Consider the following 23,367-nt stretch of genomic DNA (forward strand, 5'->3'; position numbering starts at 1 on the left):
GCAATTAGTTTGAATGGCTTAACATTCCAAGCCAGGGTTTGACTAGGACGTTGAAAGCCGGTGAAGGTCAGAGAGCAATGTCCGAATTTTCTTTTTCTAGCTATTAAGAAATGATATCTTTGTGGGCCCCTAGCACATAAGTACAAGGACATATCTGGGCTACCTCTGAGTTTGGGGTGTCAGGCGACAATGCGGAGACAAGAGACTGACTTTCCTTGAAGTTTATGCCTCAAATACCGTCGTCACGCAAAGTGTGCGTGGCACCAGCTATGTTTCTGGTGGCTTCTGAAGCTCTAGCTCAGTGGGTCACGAAGAAATTTAAGTAAGATTACAGAGAAGCCCATGATGATAGATAGGAAATTAAGATGCTTTTACTGTAAACAAACTTTAGCCTTGGGGCCATTTCCAGAAAATTTCAGGTTCACATTTGGGAACTAGTAAGGACACAAAAGCTTATGTTTAAGTATGGCTAATTGTTATTTTAGCATTCTCTTAAAAAAAAAAAGAAAAGAAAAAAGAAAACCCCTAAACCATACATATAATAATAATAATAATAATAATAATAATAATAATAATAATAATAATATATAATGGCAGATTGTGGTGGCACACGCCTTTAATCCTAGTGTTGGGAGCCAGAGGCAGGTAGAGCTCTGAGTTTGAAATCATCCTGGTCTACATAGTGAGTCTGGGGCCAGCCACTCAGTCACTTGGTAAGACCATGTCTTAAAGTCTCTAGGGTTGGCCGGGTGGTGGTGGCACACGCCTTTAATCCCAGCACTTGGGAGGCAGAGGCAGGTGGATTTCTGAGTTCGAGGCCAGCCTGGTCTACAGAGTGAGTTCCAGGACAGCCAGGGCTACACAGAGAAACCCTGCCTTGAACAAAAAAACCAAAAAACAAACAAAAACAAAAACCAAAAATCTTTAGGGTTGGTTCTCTTCTTCCACCATGTGGACTCTGGGCATCAAACCCAGGTCCGCAGTATTGGTGGTAAATGCCTTTACTCAGGGAGCCATCTCACTGTCGCAGTCCAACTTTTGTTTTTTTGTTTCTTCAGATAGTCTTTCTTTGTGTAACAGACTCGATATGAAGACTAGGCTGGCCTCGATCTCAAGAGATCAGCTTGCCTCTGCCTCCCTCTTCCTGAGTGCTGGGATTAAAGCCTATTTTAATACTTATTCAAACTATTTCTAAATAAAAGTAATGTTGTTTTCACATAGGCCATCTTTATATCAAATTCTGTTAAAGATTCTGGTCTTCTTGACTCTCAGTCAAAACGGGACTTCAAGAAGACTCTGAATGGAGACGTTCCTTTCCCCTCCCAAGGCCTAATATTTTTCACTGTCTATCCTGCCACAGACTGCTACCAAAGCACCACAGACATGTTTCATATCCAGAGTTAACTGAGTAATTGTGCAAACAGCCATTTTAGTACAATATTGATCTTCTTTGCTTAGAAAGTAAATTCAGTGTGGCCTGGTCCTGTCTTATACTCCATTACCTAACCACACATTTAATAGGAACATAACAGAACTTCACCGAATTAAATGCATACCTGACTATAGTGAGCACTGGGAGCCATTTTTGCCTGCTTCTGTAAAAGCCTGTCTGCCAGGCAGAGTCAAGGCAGGTCAGGGTCTGTGGGCTGGCAGGTTTCTTGACTTGCTGACACATGGAACCTGAGGCTCAAGGCAAAGGGCTGAATGCTCTATTAATCTCTGTGGAAGGAACACAGAGGCCTCCGGATGGGAACAGATATCTAATCTATGTCAGCCATTGTCTTTGCTAGTTTGTGACTTTGTTTCCCACGATACTGTAAAGCATATTAAGGCTATGAGAAATACATTTGGGGCCCGTGTGGCATAGACTTGCAGTCCTCTGGATTTTTAACCTTGGTCTCTGAGTATTCCTTTCTGTGTTATAACCATCCTCACTCCCCCATTGGAGGACTGTTCAACTTTGATCCAGCAGGACCGGTGCAAATGAAGTTAGTACTTTTTTTATATTAAATTTAACATGGTGTTATATTTCTTTTTTTCTTTTCTTTCAGATATCTTCCCTCAAGTACATAACGAAAAAGAATACCTTCAAACTTAAATTTAAAATTTGTCAGTGCTTTTTCCACCAGAAGGTTCTTTCTATTCAGGCAATTTTTAACATGAAACAAACATTTCCTCTATCTCAAACAAAAGTTTCAGATACGTAAATTTTTGTTGGAATTTTACAGTTTGCAAATAGAGCTCTATTTTGATCCTTCACCTCATCATGCTATTTTTATTAGTTTAACACTTCACACACCATCTTACTGTTGCAGCTCAGGATGGTCTCGAACTTGTGATCTTTCTGCATCTGTCACTGAGGCGCACGATTACAGGCCTGGGCCATCTCGCCCGACTCAATCAATCAATGTTGAGATTGGCCCGTGTTTATGGAAACACGAAATGACACTATAAGGTGTCACATTTTAAAAATCAAAATTATATTAGTCTTCCCTTTAGCAATTGCTGTAGAAAGCTCCTCCATGCCCGCGGGGTTTCGAGGTTCTTAGACATCAGTCTGCCTTAGAAGCAGGTCGTCTGGCTTTCAGGAAAGCCTCACTCTAACCCTGCGACACCCACATTCTCGAGCAAGGATAAAAGGTGAGAGAGAAAGGACCGTCGCGACTTACTCCACAAACGCCCGGGAGCAGAGGCAAAGGATCTTGTACTCCTCCTCGCGGTCTTCAATGAAGAGCAGCATTTCGGCCACGTGGTTCCACTTCTCGCAACACATCCCGTTATCCGGGCTTGCCCCGGTGTCCGCGACGGGGCCGGGCCTCTGCTCTGGGGCTGGAGACAGAAAGGCGTAACTCGCGCGGGAAGGGGAGCGGAACGCGCCTGGGGACGCTCGAGCGCGGAGCCGGCCAGGCGCGCTACAGGAAGCAGCTACGGCGGCTACCGGAAGGGGCGGGGCGACCGGCGGTCCAACACCCAAAGCGACTCGGGCTCCTTCCTCTCAGGTATTTAAAGGAAACCGGCACGACTTGACTCAGCCTCCGACTAGCTGCCGACGTCGCCAAGGGCAACCTGATGTCCTGTGGCTTTCTTGTCAGGTGAGTCGGGCTCCGCATGGGCTTCTCCATGCTGTTCCAGTCGGTAGCATGCGTGGTGTCCAGGTCGCGGGGCCGGGAGCGGAAAGCCGGGCTGGTTCCCGTGTCTTTGCGCCTGCGCTGTGCAGTCTGGGAACCGGGCTCTCGCCACGCCCGTCACCTACTAGTTTTCAGCACCCGCGCCTCCGCTCTCGGAACTACCCGCAGCTTTTGGTCTGAAGCTAGGCGTTTCGCTTGCCTCATGACGGCCCAGGCCCGCGAGCCTCATGGAGCTGGAGGGAAAAGTGAGACTAGTGCCGAGGCCATTGGTCCAGGTTAGAACTGTTGGTGAGCTGACTGAGCAGGGTTGGAATACTGGTTTACGCTCTTTAGTACCCATGTGACCTGGCAAGTGACTTGGCCTCCATGAACAGCGTCTGATCACCTATAAAAAGGGGCTGAGTAGCAGTAACTATCCCGTGAGGCTTCGGAGAGGATCAAAGGAAACAGCTCTTACAAACTTTTATATTTGTGCAAATTCGAGTTGATACAGACCCTGTAAGTGCTGCGCTGCCGCGATCGCTGGGTTTTGTAATCTATTAAACATTTAGTAAGAAATAATAGTGCGTAAGTTCGACATAGAAAACTTGCAGAATTGTTATATTTGAAAAAAAAAAAAAGAAAAAGAAGGCATTCAGCACTAGGTGCTGTTTGAGACTGGCCAACAGCTTCGTCAAAAACAAAACAAGCTCATGCTTGAAGGGTTTTGCGTCATTGAAGACATAGTTTGTGTTCATTGGTACCTTTTGTGGGCTGTATAAGAACTGAGCTGAAATTCAGATATATATTTGTAATTGGGCCACGTTTGTGAGTCGATGGAAATTTTTAATTTTCAAAGAAAATGTTAACCTCTACATTCTTAACACAGCTTTATTTTGAGGTCAAATATATATTGAATTTAGGAGTTATGAAAGGAAAGAATACTGCAGTTGTAGATACACCAATCTAGATGTGAATTATAGGTAGGCATAGTGCCATACACCTTTAATCTCAGACTTGGGAGGCGGAGGCAGACAGCTCTCTCTGAGATCAAGGCCAGCTTAGTCTGCAAAGCAAGCCAGGTCCACACAAATGCCGTCTCAAAAATAAATAACTAATTAAATGTATTACAGCATTATTGCAGAGACTGGCTAGAGTTAGACTGTAATACAATTGAATAGTAGTCATTAAAAGAGTGGGCGACTTTAACCAAAAGTAGAAGAGCATTTTTTCTTCTCTCTCTCTCTCTCTCTCTCTCTCTCCTGGTTTTTCGAGACAGGGTTTCTCTGTGTAGCTCTGACTGTCCTGGAACTTACTCTGTAGACGAGGCTGGCCTTGAACTCAGAAATCCGCCCGCCTCTACCTTCTAAGCTCTGGGATTAAAGGAGTGTGCCACCACTGCCTGGCTTATTTTCTTTCTCTGTTAAAGATATTCCTAGGTCTTTTCATCTCACTTAGGTTTTGTATGTATACTGTGCTCATAGCTAGATAATATATCTATATATTATATATATATATACATATTATACTGTATATTACATGCAGTATGATATGTATATACTTGCATATATATACACATATATATATGTATATATACTCTGTAGTTTTCACTGTGGTCTACTGTATGTGGTTGTGAATCTAAATGTGGAATCTTCTACTTGGTGTCATTTAGATTTTTCTGTTTTGGAGCAGCTTGGGTTTTGGGGTTGGCAGTGCTTACTTACTCTGTATAGAACTTGGTCCTATCCTTAGTTTTGGGTATCTACCTGGGTCCTAGAATGTACACTTTGTGGTTAAAGGAGACTACTATACTTCTATTACTGAGTTCTCTGAGGAGGTACTAAAGAAAGCTATAAAGTCACAGGATGCTAAAACCTATTAGAATGTAAGTAAGCCTACACTACTGAGGCCAGTGCCCTAAACAGTAGCAGCCAAAGTTTCAAACTGTTAGTTGGTCCTAGGCAGTTTCCTTGAACCCACCTTGTTTATTAGCAATATTTAAATACTTAAAGTATTTAACACTTTCTGAGGTACAGTTCACAATAACATGTACCATTTTATACTGTGCAGATTAGTGGGTTCAGACATAGAATCCTAATTCTAACTCTAATTCCCTCTAATTCTAGGGTAGCTCATTATCTCTTTGACACGTCCCAGCTCTGGCAACCACGGATTTTTCTAACTTTTCAGATGAGCTTATTTGGGTATGACATATCAGTGGACACTGCCTGGCCATTTGCCTTTTTGTTTGTTTTTAATTTGGTTTGTTATGCTGTTTTCCAGGTTCACCCATGTTGCAGCAGGTCTCTGCTCTCTGACTGAGTGGTGCTATATTATATGGATATATCATTTCTACCCACTCATCAGTTGGTGGGGATCTTAATCTACTTTTCAACTGCTATGAATGATTCTGCTCCTAATGTACAAGCTTTTGTGTGAATGGTGTATCTTTAGTCTTCTTGGGTATATATGTAGTAGTGGGTTTGCTGGGTAATATAGTAACATATGTTTAGCTTTTTTAGAAGCTGTCAGGCTACTTTCTAAAGGCAGTAAATTTTGCTATATTGAATTTTAAATGATCAAATGCTGGTAAATTATGGTTTCACTCATGGTGGATTTGCTAGTATAGTGATTAAATTTCACTACAACTTTTGATTTTATTATTTTATTATCACCTTTTGATTTTGATTTGATTAAGAAACGCCTGGTACATTAGTGAAGCACCCCATTGGCTGTGTCTGAGGGTATTTTGAAGGGGTTAGCCATGGCACTGAATAAAAAGGAGGAAAGCAGAAACCATGTTGACCACTGGCATTCCTCTTTCTCTGTTTCCTATTTGTTGCTAGAGGACCAAGTCTTTTATGCTTCCATAACTTCTTGCCATTATTTCTGATTTCCTTTGAACCGTGAGCCAAAGCCAACCCTTCTTATTGTCAACTTCCTGATTTGTTGAGTATTTGGTGGCAGTGATAGTATTTTAGAGAGAGAGTTTATGCAATATTTTTGTAGCTATGCTTTCAATCATTATGTTTTAACAGAACTTTTAGTGATGAGAAGAGTAACCAATGCAGTGATATAATAAAGTGTAAGTTGAGGAGCTAACATCTACTGTGTTATCCAGTGCTGCCACAGAGAAATGCTATTCATTACAAGGAAGTCAGACCAAGTCCTCTATTAGTCAGAGTGCTCTGTTACAAAGCTAATTAGCAAGGTAATCTTGGTAACAAGATACCATATCATTGTTGTTGTGTGAGAGTCTGGGTTATTCTCTCTTTTATTTATCCTTTCCTGAGTCTGTCCAAAGACTTTGAGATGGCTTTCTTAAAATTATTTAATATGAAATGATGGTTAAAGCATCTCTCGATCAGACTTTGAAGCAGTGAACATATGAATGAAAGAAGGAAATCTTATGTAGGTAATTATGTCCTAAGGATAATATAGTTGTATTACCAAATGTCATAATGATTTGACTTGTAGCCTATTAGTCAAAGTTAGTAGGAAGTGACAGCCCTTTAGCCGTCTTACTTTTATACTTCCCTCTTAGAGATGCAAATATTTTATACCTGTAGTAAAAACAGTTTCCTGGGTGGGCCTTAATGGAAGCTGTGCAGAATAGCCTCAGCATAAATTGTGAAACACCTAGGGCTGTCATTATTTGTCAGGTATTTGTGGCTATCTCCTGCCATTATGTCATGGAAATGTAAACTTAAGGTACTAATGTTTTTGTTTTTAGTAATATATTTCATTTGTTTATTGTGTTTTCAGAGTATATGCATTGAAGCTAGAGACAAGATATTTGTGTAATTTCTGGTAAGTCAAGTAATTATTTAGAGAGTGAGTTCATGCAATATTTTTGTAGCTGTTTTCAGTCATTTGTGCTTTAACAGAAATTTTAGTGACTGTAAGACAAAAAGTGCAGTTTTTAATTCTGTAATGTCAAAGAGCAGATAAGCTCTCATATAAACCAGTTTCTCTATAAAAGAAAACATCCATGTGTACATCGTCATTTCTTAAAGCTCTAAGATTACTTTACTGAATCAGACACTAATGTTTTCCTTTGTGAAGGACACAGTTAGTCTCAGAATAAAGAATATATTGGTGAGCTTGGTCTATGGAAGATGTGGGTTAGATTACAAGTTTGAGTGGCAGTTTCGTTCTATATCAGTTTTTCCAGCTTAATCACAGCTTGCAAGTTATTGCAAAAGCTAAATCTAACAGTTTTCATGATTTTGTAGAGAAACCTTATCATTCTTAGAGTTAAGTGTTAAAAAACCCTACTTATCTTTGTTATTGAAGATGACTGTCCTAGCAAAATAGACTAACAGATTTAATTTCATAGTTGGAAAGAGAGTGACTGCGTCTTTTCCCCTTCAGGCATTGAAGTTAGAACATATGGCAGTGAAGAAAGAGACAGGACTTGGGATTTTCATCTAAAGAAAATGATAGAAAACAACCAAACCTGTGCTGCAGGACAGGACTCCATACCCTACGTGACCTGTATGATTCATGTGCTTGAAGAGTGGTTGGGTGTGGAGCAATTGGAAGACTATCTGAATTTTGCAAACCATCTCTTGTGGGTTTTTACCCCACTGATACTTTTAATACTTCCTTACTTTACCATCTTTCTTCTTTACCTTACTATTATTTTCCTTCATATCTATAAGAGGAAGAATGTATTAAAAGAAGCCTACTCTCATAACTTGTGGGATGGTGCAAGGAAAACAGTGGCAACTCTATGGGACGGACACGCGGCCGTTTGGCACGGTAAGCGGAGCGCTGCTGTCTCATGGCGTGGCGTGCAGCACTGATGCTGTTGATTTACTGGGGAGTTACTGAAAAATAGACTGCAAGGGATATTTACATGTATGGATATGGATATCTTTAAGTGATTTTTCCTAAATACATTTATTTCTGTTATACAGCACTCTTGATTACTATAAACTGAAGTATGAAAATTGATATTTAAGACATCTATAAAAATTACTTTAAACTGTTAAAACTTCTTGTTTTCTTACCACACAAAGCCACAGCTTTTATTGTGACGTTTTCGTTTGTCTCTGTCAGTTTATGTTTCATTTGCTGCCCCATTCCTTTTCCTTTCCCGGTCCCTGCCTCCTGCTGCTCCTCCCCTCTAAGCTTCTGTCTCACGTATGTATACCTTACTCCATATATATGCTCCATAGCTGTCTTTCGGTCCCTCTTTCCTTTGCCCTCTACACTTCTTTCTCTTTCTGTTTCATAGAAACTGCTTTTTCTTGTTTTTAAAATTTTATTTACTTATTTATTCATTTATTTCTCTCTTCCTTTTGTATGTGTGCTAGTAGAGGCCAGAGGTGTGTGTCAGATGCTTTGCAGCTGGGTTTTGGAAACTGAGGTCTGGTCTTCTGCAACAGCAGCAAGTGTCAGAGCTGTCTCTCCAGACACACTTAGTTCTGTTTTTTAAGGTTTGGAAATGTAGTCCAGCTACCCTGGGATTTACAGTCCTTCTTTGCCTTCCTGAATATTATTGGGATTATAGCAAATGTCACCATACTTGGCTAGAAAAAGTCTTTTCGTTTTAGTTTTACTTCTTAGAGACAGGGTATCTACATATCCTTGGCTGTGCTGGAACTCTCTATGTAGATCAGGCTGGCTCTGAACTCAGAGAGATCTGCTTGCCTCTGCCTTCCAATTGGTGGGATTAAAGGTGTTTGCCACTGCTATTCTGTTCAGACTAAATATGATTCTAACAATGTGACATTTTAAAAGTCACATTTTAAAAATGTGATATTTTAAATATTAATATCATAATATTGAACATTAAATATAAGTTGTGACATTTACCCATTTGTTGTTTGCTTCATCTAAGAAGTGGAGGTGTCTTTCTAGATAGCGAGGCGGCAGCACACTTCTGTGTAGGAAATGCACACTTTTAATGACATGAGAGGCTCTGATGCCGAGCACTTAGTGGTTGATGGCTATCATGAAAACTCCTTCTGATTGTCTGTTTTCAAACACTTGGTGGTTCTCTTGACCAGTTTTTACTTAATTTTTCAACCAATCCCTTATATATAAGTGACATGTGTTTGGACTATGCAAAAATGCCAAGAACTTGATCCATATGTCCCTCATTTCTATTTTGCTTTCAAACCACAGTACCTGAAATTGAATAATTTGTAAATAACTCTCAAAGTCTATGAGCGTGGGCACATGCCTCCTTGGCCCTGGTGAAAGTCTCATGTGCATGGCCTAAAAGTGGAGAGGAAGCAGGTACCTAGAAAGAAAAGAACACATAAAGAGATGTTATTAGAGCCTGCTGTTTTAAAGAATAATTACTAACATATTAGCTAGACAACCTAGGATTCATTGACATATTTCTGCATGTGCTAATGTTGTCTCTCACCCTTTTACTTCCCTCCCACTTAACCGGGCTCTAACAGTTCCTTCATCTTCTCTCTGTTCTTCCCTGGTCTCTAGTGACCACTGTTCCAGTCTATTCTTTTATATGTTTTCATTTAAATATTTAAAACATGCTTTGTGTTTGGCTTAGTTTACTCATTACAATGTTCAATTGTATCTGTGTGTAGCAACAGCTTCTTTGGCTGTGCACCCAGTAGTGGAATTGTTGGGTTTTATAGTATCAGTGGTTCTGTTTTTGTTTTTTTGTGTTTCCCCAGATTTTCCATATTATTTTCTATAATGGCTGAACTAAATTACAATTTCCCATTCCTTTTCATTGTGACCAGCATTTGAGGTTCCCCACTACCTCATGAGGATTAAACCTAGGACCTCATATACTGGTAAAAGCATCCTACCACTGAGCTACATCTCTCTGCAGCTCTTTGTTATCTTTTGACGATAGCCATTATAACTATGATGAGTGACATTTTATTGGGGTTTCAACAGGAATTTTTCTGATGATTAGTGAAATCTACTTATTTGTTGACCATTTATATGTCTACTTTTGAGAAATATACTTAGTCCTTGCTGACCCATTGTTTCATAATCTCAGCATTTAGGAAACTAGCAGGAGAATCATCAGAACTTCAGGGCTAGCCTAGATACAGTGCTGTTGACCGAGGAATGGTTCAGCATTTGGGAGCATTTGTTCCTCTTGCAGAAGACCCGGGTTATGTTTCCGGCACACAGATAGTAGCTTACAGCCATTCATAACTGTAGTGTCTGGGAATCCAACAGGCTCTTGTAACTCATCAAGCTTCAGGTGTACATGCGGTATACAGACCACACAGACCAAACATTCATACACAGTAGATCTAAAACAAATTAAATAAAAAGAAGGGGAGAGAGCTTGTTCTTTAGACCATCTGACAGTGTTTGGTTTTATTGTCTTCATTCTTTGAGCTTCTTATATATTCTGAATGCCGCTCATGCGATGTGCTGTTTGTGGATGTCTCCTCGCTTTGTAAGTCCTTTGCTCTAAAGAAACTTCTTAGCTTTCTGTAATCACATAGCCTACTTTAGTTGCTGGGTCATGGAGTCCTGTCTTTATTTAAAAAAATCAAATAGCCTATTTCTAAAACTAATTTAGTTCCCCAGGAATAAAGTTTGCTTCTGGGAGTTTAATCTCCTCATAAGGTGCCGCCCCGTCATCTGGCGGCCTCTAGTGGATCTTATTTCTTGTAACTGCTGCAGTGAGTAATCCAACCTCAGCCTGTGTTTGCTGAGGAACAAAACACTGTTGAGGCAAAAGAGCATTGGACCAAGATTTCTATGGACTGTTGTTGAGCATATAGCCCTCGCTGTTCAGAAACCTGGTATGTACATGAAGCTGGCTGTGAACTCACAGAAATCCAGAGAGAGGACAGACTTTGAAAGAGACACTTGCTGATATGCATCACTGAAGTATAGGTTGCCATTAAGAAAAAATTCTGCAGATATGCTTTTTAGGCTAATGTGTTGTGGTAATACTATGTTCATATTAAAATATAAATCTTTTTTTTTTTTGACTTATCAAACACTGTCAAAAACTTTCATCTGTCTTGACTTCCTTAAAGCTTATTTGAAGACAGATAAACTTTATGTTCTTTTTCCACTTTACTTCTCAGGAAACAGGTTCAAAGAAGTCACTGCAGAGGTGTAGTCAGAGGATGTAGTCTTTGACAAACGGACCTAGCCCCCTGCTCAAAACTGTACTCCATCCATCCTGCGTGGATTCAGGGCCAGAAGTCATGGTACTGAGCTTTGCAGACAGGAACCATGCTTTGGATGCTTTGGAATCTTAATATTTGCTCATTAAATCTCTGCTAGCCAGTACAGGCCTCCGGCCCCTCAGTGTTTTACACAAAGCATTAATTCAGCACACGTGTGCCTGTCTTAAGAGTTGCACCTTGGTGGTCTTTAAAACTTATTGACATTATTTATGATACTTGTTAGGAATTTACATCTTCTGCCAACATATACATCACTTAAATTTCAAGATAATATATATAAAGCAATTTGGATTTAAGACAATATAGGTAAATTTAAGCACTATTTTATATTGGAATTCCAAGGTAGTTTTACATATGTATTTATGGCTCAGAGGCAACATAGGTAAATTTAAACACTATTTTATATTGGAATTCCAAGGTAGTTTTATATATGTATTTATGGCTCAGAGGCAATAAAATATTCAGTACTTAGCCTGCTTTAATGATTTATTATGTTAAGATATTTTGTCTGTAATATGAAAATTAGTATTACCAACATATCCTAATTGATTTAAATTCAAAAATATGAGGAATTAGGAATTTGTTCGTTGTATCCAGTGGTCTCTCTAATTTGGTAATTAGAGAAATAAGTCCAATATTGTACAATCCATATATACTTTCTGCTTGTTTATACTTTCTGCTTGTTTGGACAGTGTCTTGCTGTGTACCACATAATGGTCTTGAAATCATCCTTTTCCTATCTCAGCTTCCCTACTAGGCTTTTTTATTTGATGTTTTTACAGTATACTATGGTTTTCAGCACAATACATATTTCAAAATTATTTTATATAACCAAAAGAAATGTAGACAGTTAATTTGGGAGGTGGCTTATAAGAGGACAACAAAGAGTGAGACTGAATGCTTTGCTTGATGTTTATAATTATTGTATCAATTTTAAAGAAGACGACTTTATTAGTTACTCTTATTCTGAGGTGAATGCGTTTCAAAATCATCACGGCCAGTGAACCAGATTCTTACCTTCACCTAATGTCTGTGTCACACTCCAAGCAGAACCATTGTTCATTGAAACAGTTGGTGGATGAATGACTTTATGGATAGACCATCTTAATACACACACTATTTCTTAAATGAATGTAACCTATTCCCTGTGAGCTGAGAATGAAGTCACTCATTCAAGTCAAATAGCTTTGACCATAGCAGGAAGTTTGTATCCAAAAATCGATCCTACAATTCATTTCTTGGTGCAGCAGAACTGTCAACTCTCAGCTTAGCTACGATGGAGGTAAAATCCTTTGGTGAGGGACATTGAAGTACAGCCTTATTACAATGAACTCCAATGTCTAAAAATTGTTCTTATTTTGGGTTTGTACCACAATAAGAGCCAAGATTTTAAGCTCTACTAAAAAGCAAACAAACAAACAGACTTTATTATCTATTTATGTTCATTAAAAAAAACTAATAGTGATATATTATTTTAAAATATCATACAGTTAATATATTTGGTGTTATTTAAAATTTATATTGAGAAAAACATGTATTTTCAGTATTGCTGTAGACAAGCATCTACATAAGACTATTGTTTGTTGTTTTATATCAAACAACTTTTATAATACTTGTTTTTATTGTTACAATATTTTATAAATTTTTAAGAATATGATAAAATATAAAAAACAAAAAAGATACTTTGTGGAGGGATGGCTCAGCAGTTAAGAGCACCAACTGCTCTTCCAAAGATCCTGAGTTCAAATCCCAGCAACCACATGGTGGCTCACAACCATCCATAATGAGATCTGACTCCCTCTTTAGGAGTGTCTGAAGACAGCTACAGTGTACTTACATATAATAAATAAATCTTTAAAAAAAAAGATATTTTGTGTGGATAAGTGATACTTCTAAAAAAATTGAGCTTGTGACATAAATAAAAGGTATTTGTGTCTATTTCAATTTTGTTGTACTCAAATTTAATGTGTGTTTTTTAAACTTCAGAAACTTTAAAAAAATAACATGATCATTGTAAAAAGAAAAAAGGTACCTAAAACTTACCATGCAAATAAACTTTGTTAAAATTTTGGTTTATTTATCATTTGTATATGTGTGGCCAAATATACATGCTTTTAATCCTTCTCATAAATATTTATTAGTTTATTTAGTTACCTGTTACTAAACAGATTTTATTTATTTATATGGTTTTTACTGCTTGGAAAAATCCCTATGCCAGGATCTTTTCAGTGTTTTATATTATAAAATTTACCCTCAGCTCATATATATATGTGTGTGTGTGTGTGTGTGTATATATATATATATATATATATATATATATCCTATGATTTTTTAAAAAAACATTCTGTGATTCCCTATAAAATACAAAGAAACACTAAGTTTTAAATAAGTCACTTTAGTTTGGTGGTAATGGGTGAATGAAGTCCCTACCCTCAAGTGGCTAGCAGCCTTTTAACTCAAACCTTTCACTCAGGGTTTTCAAAAAGCATTTCTCAATAGACATTTTATATTTTTCAGAAAGTTAAAAAGCATGTGTGATAGTTTAACTGCAATAATCACTCCGTGTATTGTAGATCCCTGAGGTACACTGTTGGGCAGATAAGATTCCTAAGTGTATTCACAGTAGTAGCCTACTTAAGCTAAATATACATCAGCAAGAAAATGTAGGTGCATTCACAACTAGGCGGTGAATGATTTGTGAGAAGTGTGCAAAGCCATGGGCCTGGAGATGCTGGTTGTCCTCAGCTGCTCAGGCAGCCCTATCCTAGGCACCTCTCGTAAGATGACCCACTTAGTCCACACTTGGCTCTGCACCTCTTGTCCCAGCCCCGTGCTGGCTGGATTCTGTCTCCATCCCTGGGCTTGTTCTGTCTGCCTTTGGGTGCCTTCCTCTTCCCCAGCAACCCATCACTGAAGCCTCCACTCGCTCCTGCTTGAGGACTGTCCTCCCAACTCTGCTCTGGCCTCCACTCTACTCCGGGGCCAGCCCTGACTGTCCTGGACTCCAGCAGCACTTTGCCTCCAATCACGTGCTTTGTTTATTCTGTCCTGCGGTATGACTGTAGAGCCAAATTATGCTATGTGTAGAAGGAAGGGAAAGGGGGAAGAACTATGGAGAGGAGACAGGACCGGGAAGGCAAAGACGGCTTTTATGTTATGTATTTTATTTATCTGCAACTTGTTTTTCAAACAGGTTATGAAGTTCATGGGATGGAAAAGATACCAGAAGGACCAGCACTTATAATTTTTTATCATGGAGCTATTCCCATAGACTTTTACTACTTCATGGCTAAAATTTTCATCCACAAAGGCAGAACTTGCCGAGTCGTAGCTGACCACTTTGTCTTTAAAATACCAGGTAAAACTTAACCATGTGTAGTGATCAAATTATGTGGTGTTTCTCTTAAGTATTGTTTAAAAAGTGTTTTGCTTCTTTAGGATAACAAATTTGAAAAACATCTTATTATCCAATTTAAGTAATATATCCTTTAAAAATAATAGCCAAAAATGTCACCTACTTTTTGTTTTAAAGACAGTCTGACTCTGTTGCCTAAACTCACCTTGAGTGGGTAATCCTCCTGCCTTAGCTTTTCAGAGTCTTGGCTTTCTAGGTGTGGCTACCACTGCAGGCTCTAGCTATATGCACCCACCCACCATCTCTCTGTCCATCCATCTGTTTGTCCGTCCAACCCTCCCTTCCTACCACACCTCCTTGCCATCACTGGCTCTAATTATTCTTTCTTCCTTCTTCCTTTTTCCTCCTCTCTCCTCCTCCCCTTTTTCCTGCTTTTTCTTGGTCTTTCCTCGTTGTCCCTCCTCCCTCTCCCTTTCCCCTCCCTCCTTTTTCTCTTCTTCCTCATCCTTTTTTCTTTTGCTAGTACTGGGGATTGGATCCTAGGGATGAATGTGTTACCTAAATGATGTACCTCTGAACTATAGGCCTCTAGTTCTAGTTCTATTTCTTTTCCTTTATTAACAGAACTTTAGTCAGTATTTTCTTATTTTTTTATTTACTTTTTGTTGTTTTTCCTTTATTAAGAGAACTTTAGTCAGTATTTCCTTTTTATTTACTTGTTGTTGTTGTTGTTGTTATTATTATTATTATTATTATTTTTAAATCTTTTTTTTACAGTCCAGTCGAAATCCTTCTCCAGGTCTACCCTCTGACTGTTCCTCATCCCGTTCCTCCTCCCCCATCTCTAAGAGGTTGTCCCCACCCCCATTCCTACTAGACCTCCCACTTCCTGGGGCCTGAAGTTTCTCCAGGTTTCGGTGCATCTTCTCTCATTGAGGCAGTCCTCTGCTCAATGTGCTGTGGGTCTTAGACCAGTTCATATATGCTGCCTGGTTGGTGGCTCAGTGTTTGAGGGATCTAGCAGGGAGGGGGGTTGTCCAGGTTACTTGAGATTGCTGCCCTTCTCAGCTTCTTCCAGCTTTTCCCTAATTCAACCACAGGGTCCTGGCTTCTCTCCATTGATTGGGTGTAACTCTCTGCATTTAACTCTTTCAGCTGCTTGTTGGGCCTCTGAGGGCAGCCATGCTAGGCTCCTGTCTGTAAGCACACCATCAGTAATAGTGTCAGGCCTTGGAGTCTTCCCTTGAGCTGGATCCCGATTTTAAAAAAGTCTTTTAAAAATTGAGACAGGATCTTGCCAAGTTACCCAGACTGGCTTTTAGCTTATAGTCTTAAGTAATCCTTCTGCCTCAGCCTACCAAGTTGGAGAGACTGTAGATGTATATGTCTCAACAGCAGTCTTAAATCTTGAAGTTTGTTTGCTGTGATACTGGAGATAGAGAACTCAGCAAGTGCTCTGACTTGAACTTTCAAGTAGAATTTTAAAAAATGATACATATTTTTTATATAAAGTAGTTAAGTTTTCATATTTTTCCTTTTTTAATGCTGTTAAAGTTTACTAGCAAATCAAAATTGAGGAAAATACGCACATGGTATATTTGTTCACACTACCCTAAAGAGTATGTGTATACATACTTCTTCTAGTGTATGATTTGCCTCATGGCTCTTGAGATTCAAGAGTGTTCGTCATGACTTTATATCTTTTTAAAAGGTTTAGTCAAATTGTTTAAGATAAAATAGTTATTTTTAAAAAGTCATTGAATAAAATAACTGAGAATAAATCTTCCTTTCTTTCATCACTAAGTCAGTAGATAGCAGCCAGGAGAGTTGATAGTATGTTCTCTGCAGTAATCAAAGCAAAGCTGGCCCAGGCCCCAGACTCAGCAGTGAGCTCAGAACAGTCCACTGCAGAGCCTTCTAGACACATGCTTAGTGCTTTAGTGTATGTGCAAGCATCTGTCTTAGGTGTGTATGTTAAATCAGATGTAAGGCTTTCCTTTAGAAAGAACGTGGCGACTTTCTGTAGATGGCAAAGAGAAAGATATTATAATTTCATCATAACTAGCTATTCTGATTTTTTAAATGATGATTTTGCACATTTACCAACAATTTTGCAGGTTTTATCCCCCTAAAGAGTTAATGTAAACATTACCATCTTACAATGCTTCCTACCCTTTCAGGTTCTAGGGATTAAACTAGGGCCTTCTACATGCTAGCCAGGCAGTCATACACTGATTGACCACAACCAAGAACACTTTTATAATATGGGCCAAGTGTTTTCCTAACTATTGTTCTCTTATGGAGCACAGGATTGTTTGTAGCTTTTTCTTTTCATAAGTAAGAAATGTTTTTAGGTTTTTCAGAATACTTTTTCCTTTATGCTCATACCATATTTTGACACTGATTTACCTTTAGTCTTAATTTTTAGTGCAACAGAGAAATTTTGTAATTTATGGACCCTCCCTTCCATTTACTCTGAGAGTGAATCTAATTAAGTAAGTGAGGTTTTGGTGCAGAGTAAGCATTATTTAAATCTTAATGACAGTTATAATGTTGTTTCAGCTCTTTAAGGCAATGGGACACCAGTTGTACGAACTATCCACATTCTCACTCTCAAGCAGGAAGACATGTACACTGACACTCACATGAAGTTCCACTGTAGGATTTTTATTAAGTATTATTTTATTGACAGGATGTCTCCCATGCAATAATAGTCACAATTTGAAAAATGTATAATAAGATTTGGAATTAGCTTTTCTTGAATTAAATCACCTTCCTCAGTTGGTTAAAAACTCTCAATAGTATTTGCTGTTGTTATTAATATTTAATTGTAGGATTAGCATCATCTAAGTTTTTATTTCAGTAGATTTGATTATAGTCTTTGCTAATTTTTGGTATGGCTTAACATAGTTGGATTTATGTGGTCTTAAGTGGTTCTTTGTTACGGGATTAGTGGATGATTAGGTTTTTGGTTGCTAATGAGAAGTCATCTCTGATTGTTTTAATGTACATGAGAACATACGTGGCTTGAAATTCAGTGAAAGGCACGTGGGATTAGACATAGTGCAATGGGAACCTTTGTTACGTGACTTTGAACATACTACCTACATTAAACCCAAGTTTTGTCATTTGTAAGGTGGGGGAAGACTCCCCATTTATAATGGGGTTTTTCATGATAGTTTTGAGTTTTAATTAAGAGTTTGAAAATGTGAAGTAGCCATAGTAAGAAGGTAATTAATCAGGAAGTAATCAATAGTAGATGATCAGTAAGATATATTTTATTTCATGAGTCAAACAGGTCTTACACCTTAAGAGCTATTGACCTAAAACTTATAAAAAGTATGGGTAGTAAACTACATAGATATGAGTTTTGCTCTGAAAGAATTGAACAAGATAAAGATATATCTTCATGATTATGTTTTTTACAGGGTTCAGTTTATTACTTGATGTATTTTGTGCTCTTCATGGACCACGAGAAAAATGTGTTGAAATCTTGAGGAGTGGTCACTTGTTAGCTATTTCACCGGGCGGAGTTCGAGAAGCCTTACTTAGCGATGAAACCTACAACATCGTATGGGGTAATCGTAAAGGCTTTGCTCAGGTTGCAATTGATGCAAAAGTGGTGAGTCATCAAAGTAATTATTCAAGCAAAGCTTACTTGAATTTCAAAGAAATGCTTAAAAAAAGAGCCAGAGTATATGAAACCATATTCTTTTATTGTAATAGCACAAAGGTTACTATATATTAAATTTGTAGGCGTGTATGAAAGACAAGTATTCCTTATGTATGAGAAGCCATCTTAAAAACCAAAAATCTGATCTAGAAATTTGGCAAGTACTTAACAAGATTTTGTTTCTCAGTTGTAAATTCCACATTCTTCATGAGATTTGTAGTTCTGTACACAGCCCCACCATTATTTCAAATACTTTTCTTTTTAATGATAATCAGCTCATTCTATGTATTTTAAACCTTTGTTAACCTTGATGTGAATGAGTTGTTGTGTTTCATGGATGAATTTGGTTTACTAGTTCTTTTATGTGTAATTAGTTTTTATAACAGTACATGTACTATGTGACCAATGTCATTTTTCATCAAATGTAGTTAGTTATCTTATATGAAGTGGACAATGGTATAATAAATATTTTGCTGGTATAATAAATATTTATAGCACTTTTCAAATGAATTGATCAATAAAGTTAAGCATACTTGGGAGATTTACTATAGTTAATTGTTCTTCCTAGAGCAACTGTTAAGAATGTGCTTTTGCTGGCTGATGTTGTTTTTGGTTTGTTTGTTTTTTTGCCCTTGAAAAGTTGTTCACCATATGGCACTTTATTCTAAGGACATTGAAGTCCCTTGCTGGACTCTTGTTTTTTTCTCCAAACTTAGAAGTTGAGTCAGCTGCAGGAACTTTCAGTGTTCGGGTTGCTGTCATGAGAGATCAGTCTGCATCTTTGGTTTTACTGTGTATCTTTTAAATATAGACTGTTGATTAAAAAAGAAAGATTGTGAGTAACTCATTCTAACCAAAGAATAACGTCTAAAGAGGAATAGATATTTTTATGTTTGAATTACGGCTTTACAGTTAAACAAAATTCTCTGAAGAACTCAGGAGTTCTCTCTTTTGTACCTGTGCGTATGCTTATATGTGCCTGCTAGAAGTCATTGCTATAGTGCTCTAATATGGGTTCCTAGTTAAAGTAATCTACTTCCTGACGTTTTAGATACATGTGTTCACACAGTAAAGTTATAAGTTCTTTAAGTACAAGAGGTATATTTAATTCTCTAGTGCATTATGTACTTTGAGTAGGGTTTATTTATTTGTTGAATTAATGTTTTTGTCTTTAAACACAGATTACTTAACCCAGCAAAAAGCTTTTTAATTTATTTATGTATTTTTGTGTTAATAATAAAGAAAACTGACTGATAACAATTTACCCATTTTTCCAAGAGTTTTATAAACACAGAACTGTAGTTTTGAGTAATATGGTATACAAAAGACTGTATAAGCTATACAAAATTAAGAATAATCAATGCAATATTTTAATGCAAGAATAACTAAAATTCTAATCTAACAAAAAACATTGACTCATTTTCTGTAAGTTTATATTTTGAAAGATTTGTTTTTAAATAAGTTTCAGATAAAGATAATAAAAATATCTTTGAATCTTACAAGTTAATCATGGAATCTTAATTGTTCATTCTTATGTTTGTAGTTTTAAGAAGGATATTGCTTAGGAGACCGAACAGAGAGGAAGGACAAAAGAACTTGAATTCAAAAGAACAAGAGTTCAGATTCTTTAATCTCTTGGTAACTTCTTAAGATAATCTAGATAATTCAATTAAGTTTTTTTAATAAAAATCCAAAAAATTGAGAAATAGCATTCTATACATTTAAATCAAATGCAAAATTTGAATGCTATGAATTTACTAATCACATTATAAGTCTGATAACTAGAGTGCAGTACTTTTGAAGTTTGTCTCAGAGCTCCACATGGTAAGGAAGAGACATGAGTAATATTCTAATACAGTGGTTCTCAACCTGTGGAATACCTGAGGCCATCGGAAAACAGATGTTTACCTTATGATTCATAGCAGTAGCAAAATTACAATTATGAAGAGCAATGAAAATAATCTTATGGCTGGGGTCATCACAAGATTAGGAATGTTCTTAAAGGGTCAGAGTGTTAGGAAGGTTGAGAACCACTGCTCTAATTTTATAGGTGAGGAGGCTCAGGCAGACAGAGATGGGGTGGAAGAGATCTGGGCCCTGACTATTCACAGTGACTGCAAACATCAGAGACTGAAGGAATCTTCTAGAGATGTGAGGAAAACTTTTGGTAAAATATTTACATAGTTGTAAATGACAGCTATCCCTTAATAAACTAAACCAACCCTCCATAAGCAATGAGAAAACACTTGAAACTCCAAATGTATGACTAGCTACATTTAAAAGGGGACTGCTTGGTTGAGGCTGTAACTCAGTTGTAGTGTACTTGCTTAGCATGTGCCAGGCTTTTGAGTATGAGTCCCAACAGTGTCCCTCCCCCCAGCATTATTTAAAAACTAAACTGGACATACTAAAAGGAACTAAAGGGGAAATTGAATTGTAGTTCATAAAATATCATCAGAAAATATGTAAAGGTCATTTGGATAGGACAGACTTTTATATGTACCAAGTACCACTCTTATTTTGTGAATTCCCAAGATTCTATTTAGGTAGCTTATATTTAGGTTGAAGAAAATTTAGTTTATTTAATTGAAAAAAAAAAAACAAACATGTAAAAGAAAGGAACATTGTATTTAGCAATTACTTTTTCATGTTGTTATACTTTATCCATAAAAACTTTTGAGATAAAAGTAATTACTTCTTTCCCCTTTTCATATGAAGAAAGTAAAGCTTTCTTTTTTAGCAGCTTGTTTAGTGTTTTCTATTTTTTTAGTTGCAGAAATAGGACTCTAAGCGCATGCCAAACTGATGCCCCAAGAATACATATATGTGGGTACAGAAATTATAAATTATTGATTGCCTATGCAGCTGTCTTGTACACTAACATATAAAAGAAAAATGCTAAATGACTGTACAACATCAAGTTGTAAAATTCTTGATGCACTTAAAAATTATAGGTTCAGATTGCAGCATGGAAGATCGAACCAGCTAGGGCAAGCTTTCTTCTATGAAGTGGCTTCTAGAATGTTCTGCTCCAGAAGTTTAGCTTTTTAAGCAGAGTGGAACCTAATCATCCTGATGAAGTGCAGACTTTAATACAGGCCTTAGAAACCATGCTGGTCTGTAGACATTGCCAGGAGTTGCACTCAAGGGAGATCACAGTATATCTGTGAGCTGAAAGACTTTCTGTTCCTTCTGTGCATTCTGAGTTCTGGAAATTTAACTTTTCAAACATTAGATTTTGTCCATTTTATTTTACAAAACTTGTAATGTCTTAGGTAGTAGTAGATTTTTACTAAAAAATAAATTAGTGTACATTATCATCTTCATACAGTAGTTTCGTGAGTTAGCCACATCAAATTTTACAATCTTCACTTGGCAGCTTTGTCTGCTTTCTCTAGTGTTGAGACAACTGCTGCCTGTTTCTGACCTCTGTATTTACAGAGCATAGTTCATTAGAAGTCTTCCTGTTATGTATCCATTCTCTCTTTAGTTCATCCATAACTGTCTTTTATCTTATCTGTTACAGGTACTTTTCTAAGTGCGAGGGATACAGCAGTGAGCAAAACATGTATTAGGTGTCCCTGAATGTAGTAGATGGCTTTCCTCTGGTAGAAGGAGAGAGACAGCAAGTGATCAGCTAGTTCAATGTGAGGATACGTTTTATGAAGTTTATCATTGTGTTTTCTAGTCTCTAAAACCGAATGGAAAAGACTATCATTATCTAAAACTCTGTTTGTAAAGCCATATAGTTCTATAAATAATGCAAAATGTCATGAACATGTGTACACACACACATATAGTTTTTTCTTTTTAAAACATTTTGTTCAGTATATTTGTTTATATATGAAAGTATTTTATTCAATTTTGATATATTTACTGTTTATAATAGCATAACCTTCCTATATTATACTTTATATTTCATTATTTTATAACATTTCTATTATTAAATATCACATTTAATCATTGATGTTCATGAAATGTCCTATAAGCTTGTTATCTAAATTCATTAATTTATATACTTTTTAAAAACTTTTATATATACTTTTCATTGATACTGAACATTTTGAATGTAACGGTCTCATAAAAATGAGTTACCATTCCATGAGACCAACTTGCTGAAACTTATCATTTAATTTATGTAAAATTTCCCTTTGCCTTAGTTACTTTTCTGTTTCTGTCATCAAATGCCATGATAAAGATAGCTAATAAAAGAAAGCATTTAATTTAGAGCTCACAATTCCTGAGGGTTCCCGTCCATAACTGTCATGGCAGGGAGAGTTCACATCTGATTCATAAGCTGGAGGCAGAGAGGGCTGAGTGACTGGTGTGGGCATTTTGAAACCTCAGAGTCTTCCCTCAGTGTCACACCTCCTCCAACAAGACCACGCCTCCTGATTCTTCCCAAACAGTTCCACCAAATGAGGACTGAGAATTCAAATGTATGAGCTTAGATGGGTCATTCTCACTAACCACCATACCACTTCAGTGTCTTCATCTCGTAACTTCTAAAATGAGCATATTATCTAGGAACTAGTAAAAATTAATTTACCATATTTGTTTTATTTAATGAAATCAATGAGTATTATAATCTTTGAGTTTCTAGGGTTTATCTATAAGGAAAACTGGTAGATGAATTATTATGTGTTCCAACTACAGGCTAGCCATTCCAATTTTTATTGTCATACATGATCAAGTCAAATTTAGTCTGATAAATCACACCACCTTACATAAGCCTTTACTGTTAAAATCTGTTTTTAGGATTTCAAATGTGCTCTCAAAAAAGTTGCCTTAGTGACTCAATGGAGACCTTAAGTAGATTTATTTATTTACTTTTTAATTCAAATTTTTTTCTTTAGCCCATTATTCCTATGTTTACACAAAATATTCGAGAAGGATTCAGATCACTTGGAGGAACAAGTAAGTTCTCATTCATATGGTTTTTTGACTATAGTGTAATATATAAAACATTTGGAAGTTTGAACCCTATTAGGAAAACTTTTTTGATTTCTTTGTTTTTGTTTTTGTTTGGAGACAGAGTCTCACTGTGCAGCTCTGGCTGTCCTGTGCCTCTGCCTCTGCCTC

The 23,367-nt window shown here is 37.2% G+C and overlaps 2 protein-coding genes across 15 annotated transcripts in view; one reads left to right on the forward strand and one right to left on the reverse strand.

The window, feature by feature from the left end:
• The window catches only part of Tgs1 (trimethylguanosine synthase 1), a 39,522-nt gene extending 36,601 nt beyond the window's left edge, over positions 1-2,921 (reverse strand). Inside the window, exon 1 of the mRNA XM_031366724.1 lies at positions 2,670-2,921. Within this exon, the coding sequence (XP_031222584.1) occupies positions 2,670-2,773 (104 nt within the window). The 5' untranslated portion in view covers positions 2,774-2,921. The remainder of the gene's footprint in view (positions 1-2,669) is intronic.
• A 40-nt stretch (positions 2,922-2,961) lies between these two features.
• Positions 2,962-23,367, forward strand: part of Tmem68 (transmembrane protein 68) — a 26,954-nt gene continuing 6,548 nt past the window's right edge. The window contains exons 1-8 of one of the 14 annotated variants that reach the window (XR_004117781.1): positions 3,274-3,626; positions 6,873-6,917; positions 7,482-7,871; positions 14,451-14,615; positions 18,041-18,234; positions 20,336-20,436; positions 21,812-21,932; positions 23,142-23,202. Coding sequence is in view for 11 of the 14 variants with exons in the window: in XM_031366733.1 (XP_031222593.1) it covers positions 7,547-7,871; positions 14,451-14,615; positions 18,041-18,234; positions 23,142-23,363 (906 nt within the window). In the remaining 3 variants the exon portion in view is untranslated. The other 13 variants (XR_004117780.1, XM_031366729.1, XR_004117782.1 and 10 more) reach the window with 13 other exon arrangements.

The sequence above is a fragment of the Mastomys coucha genome, unplaced genomic scaffold, assembly GCF_008632895.1.
Source record: "Mastomys coucha isolate ucsf_1 unplaced genomic scaffold, UCSF_Mcou_1 pScaffold14, whole genome shotgun sequence".
Taxonomy (NCBI): Eukaryota; Metazoa; Chordata; class Mammalia; order Rodentia; family Muridae; genus Mastomys; species Mastomys coucha.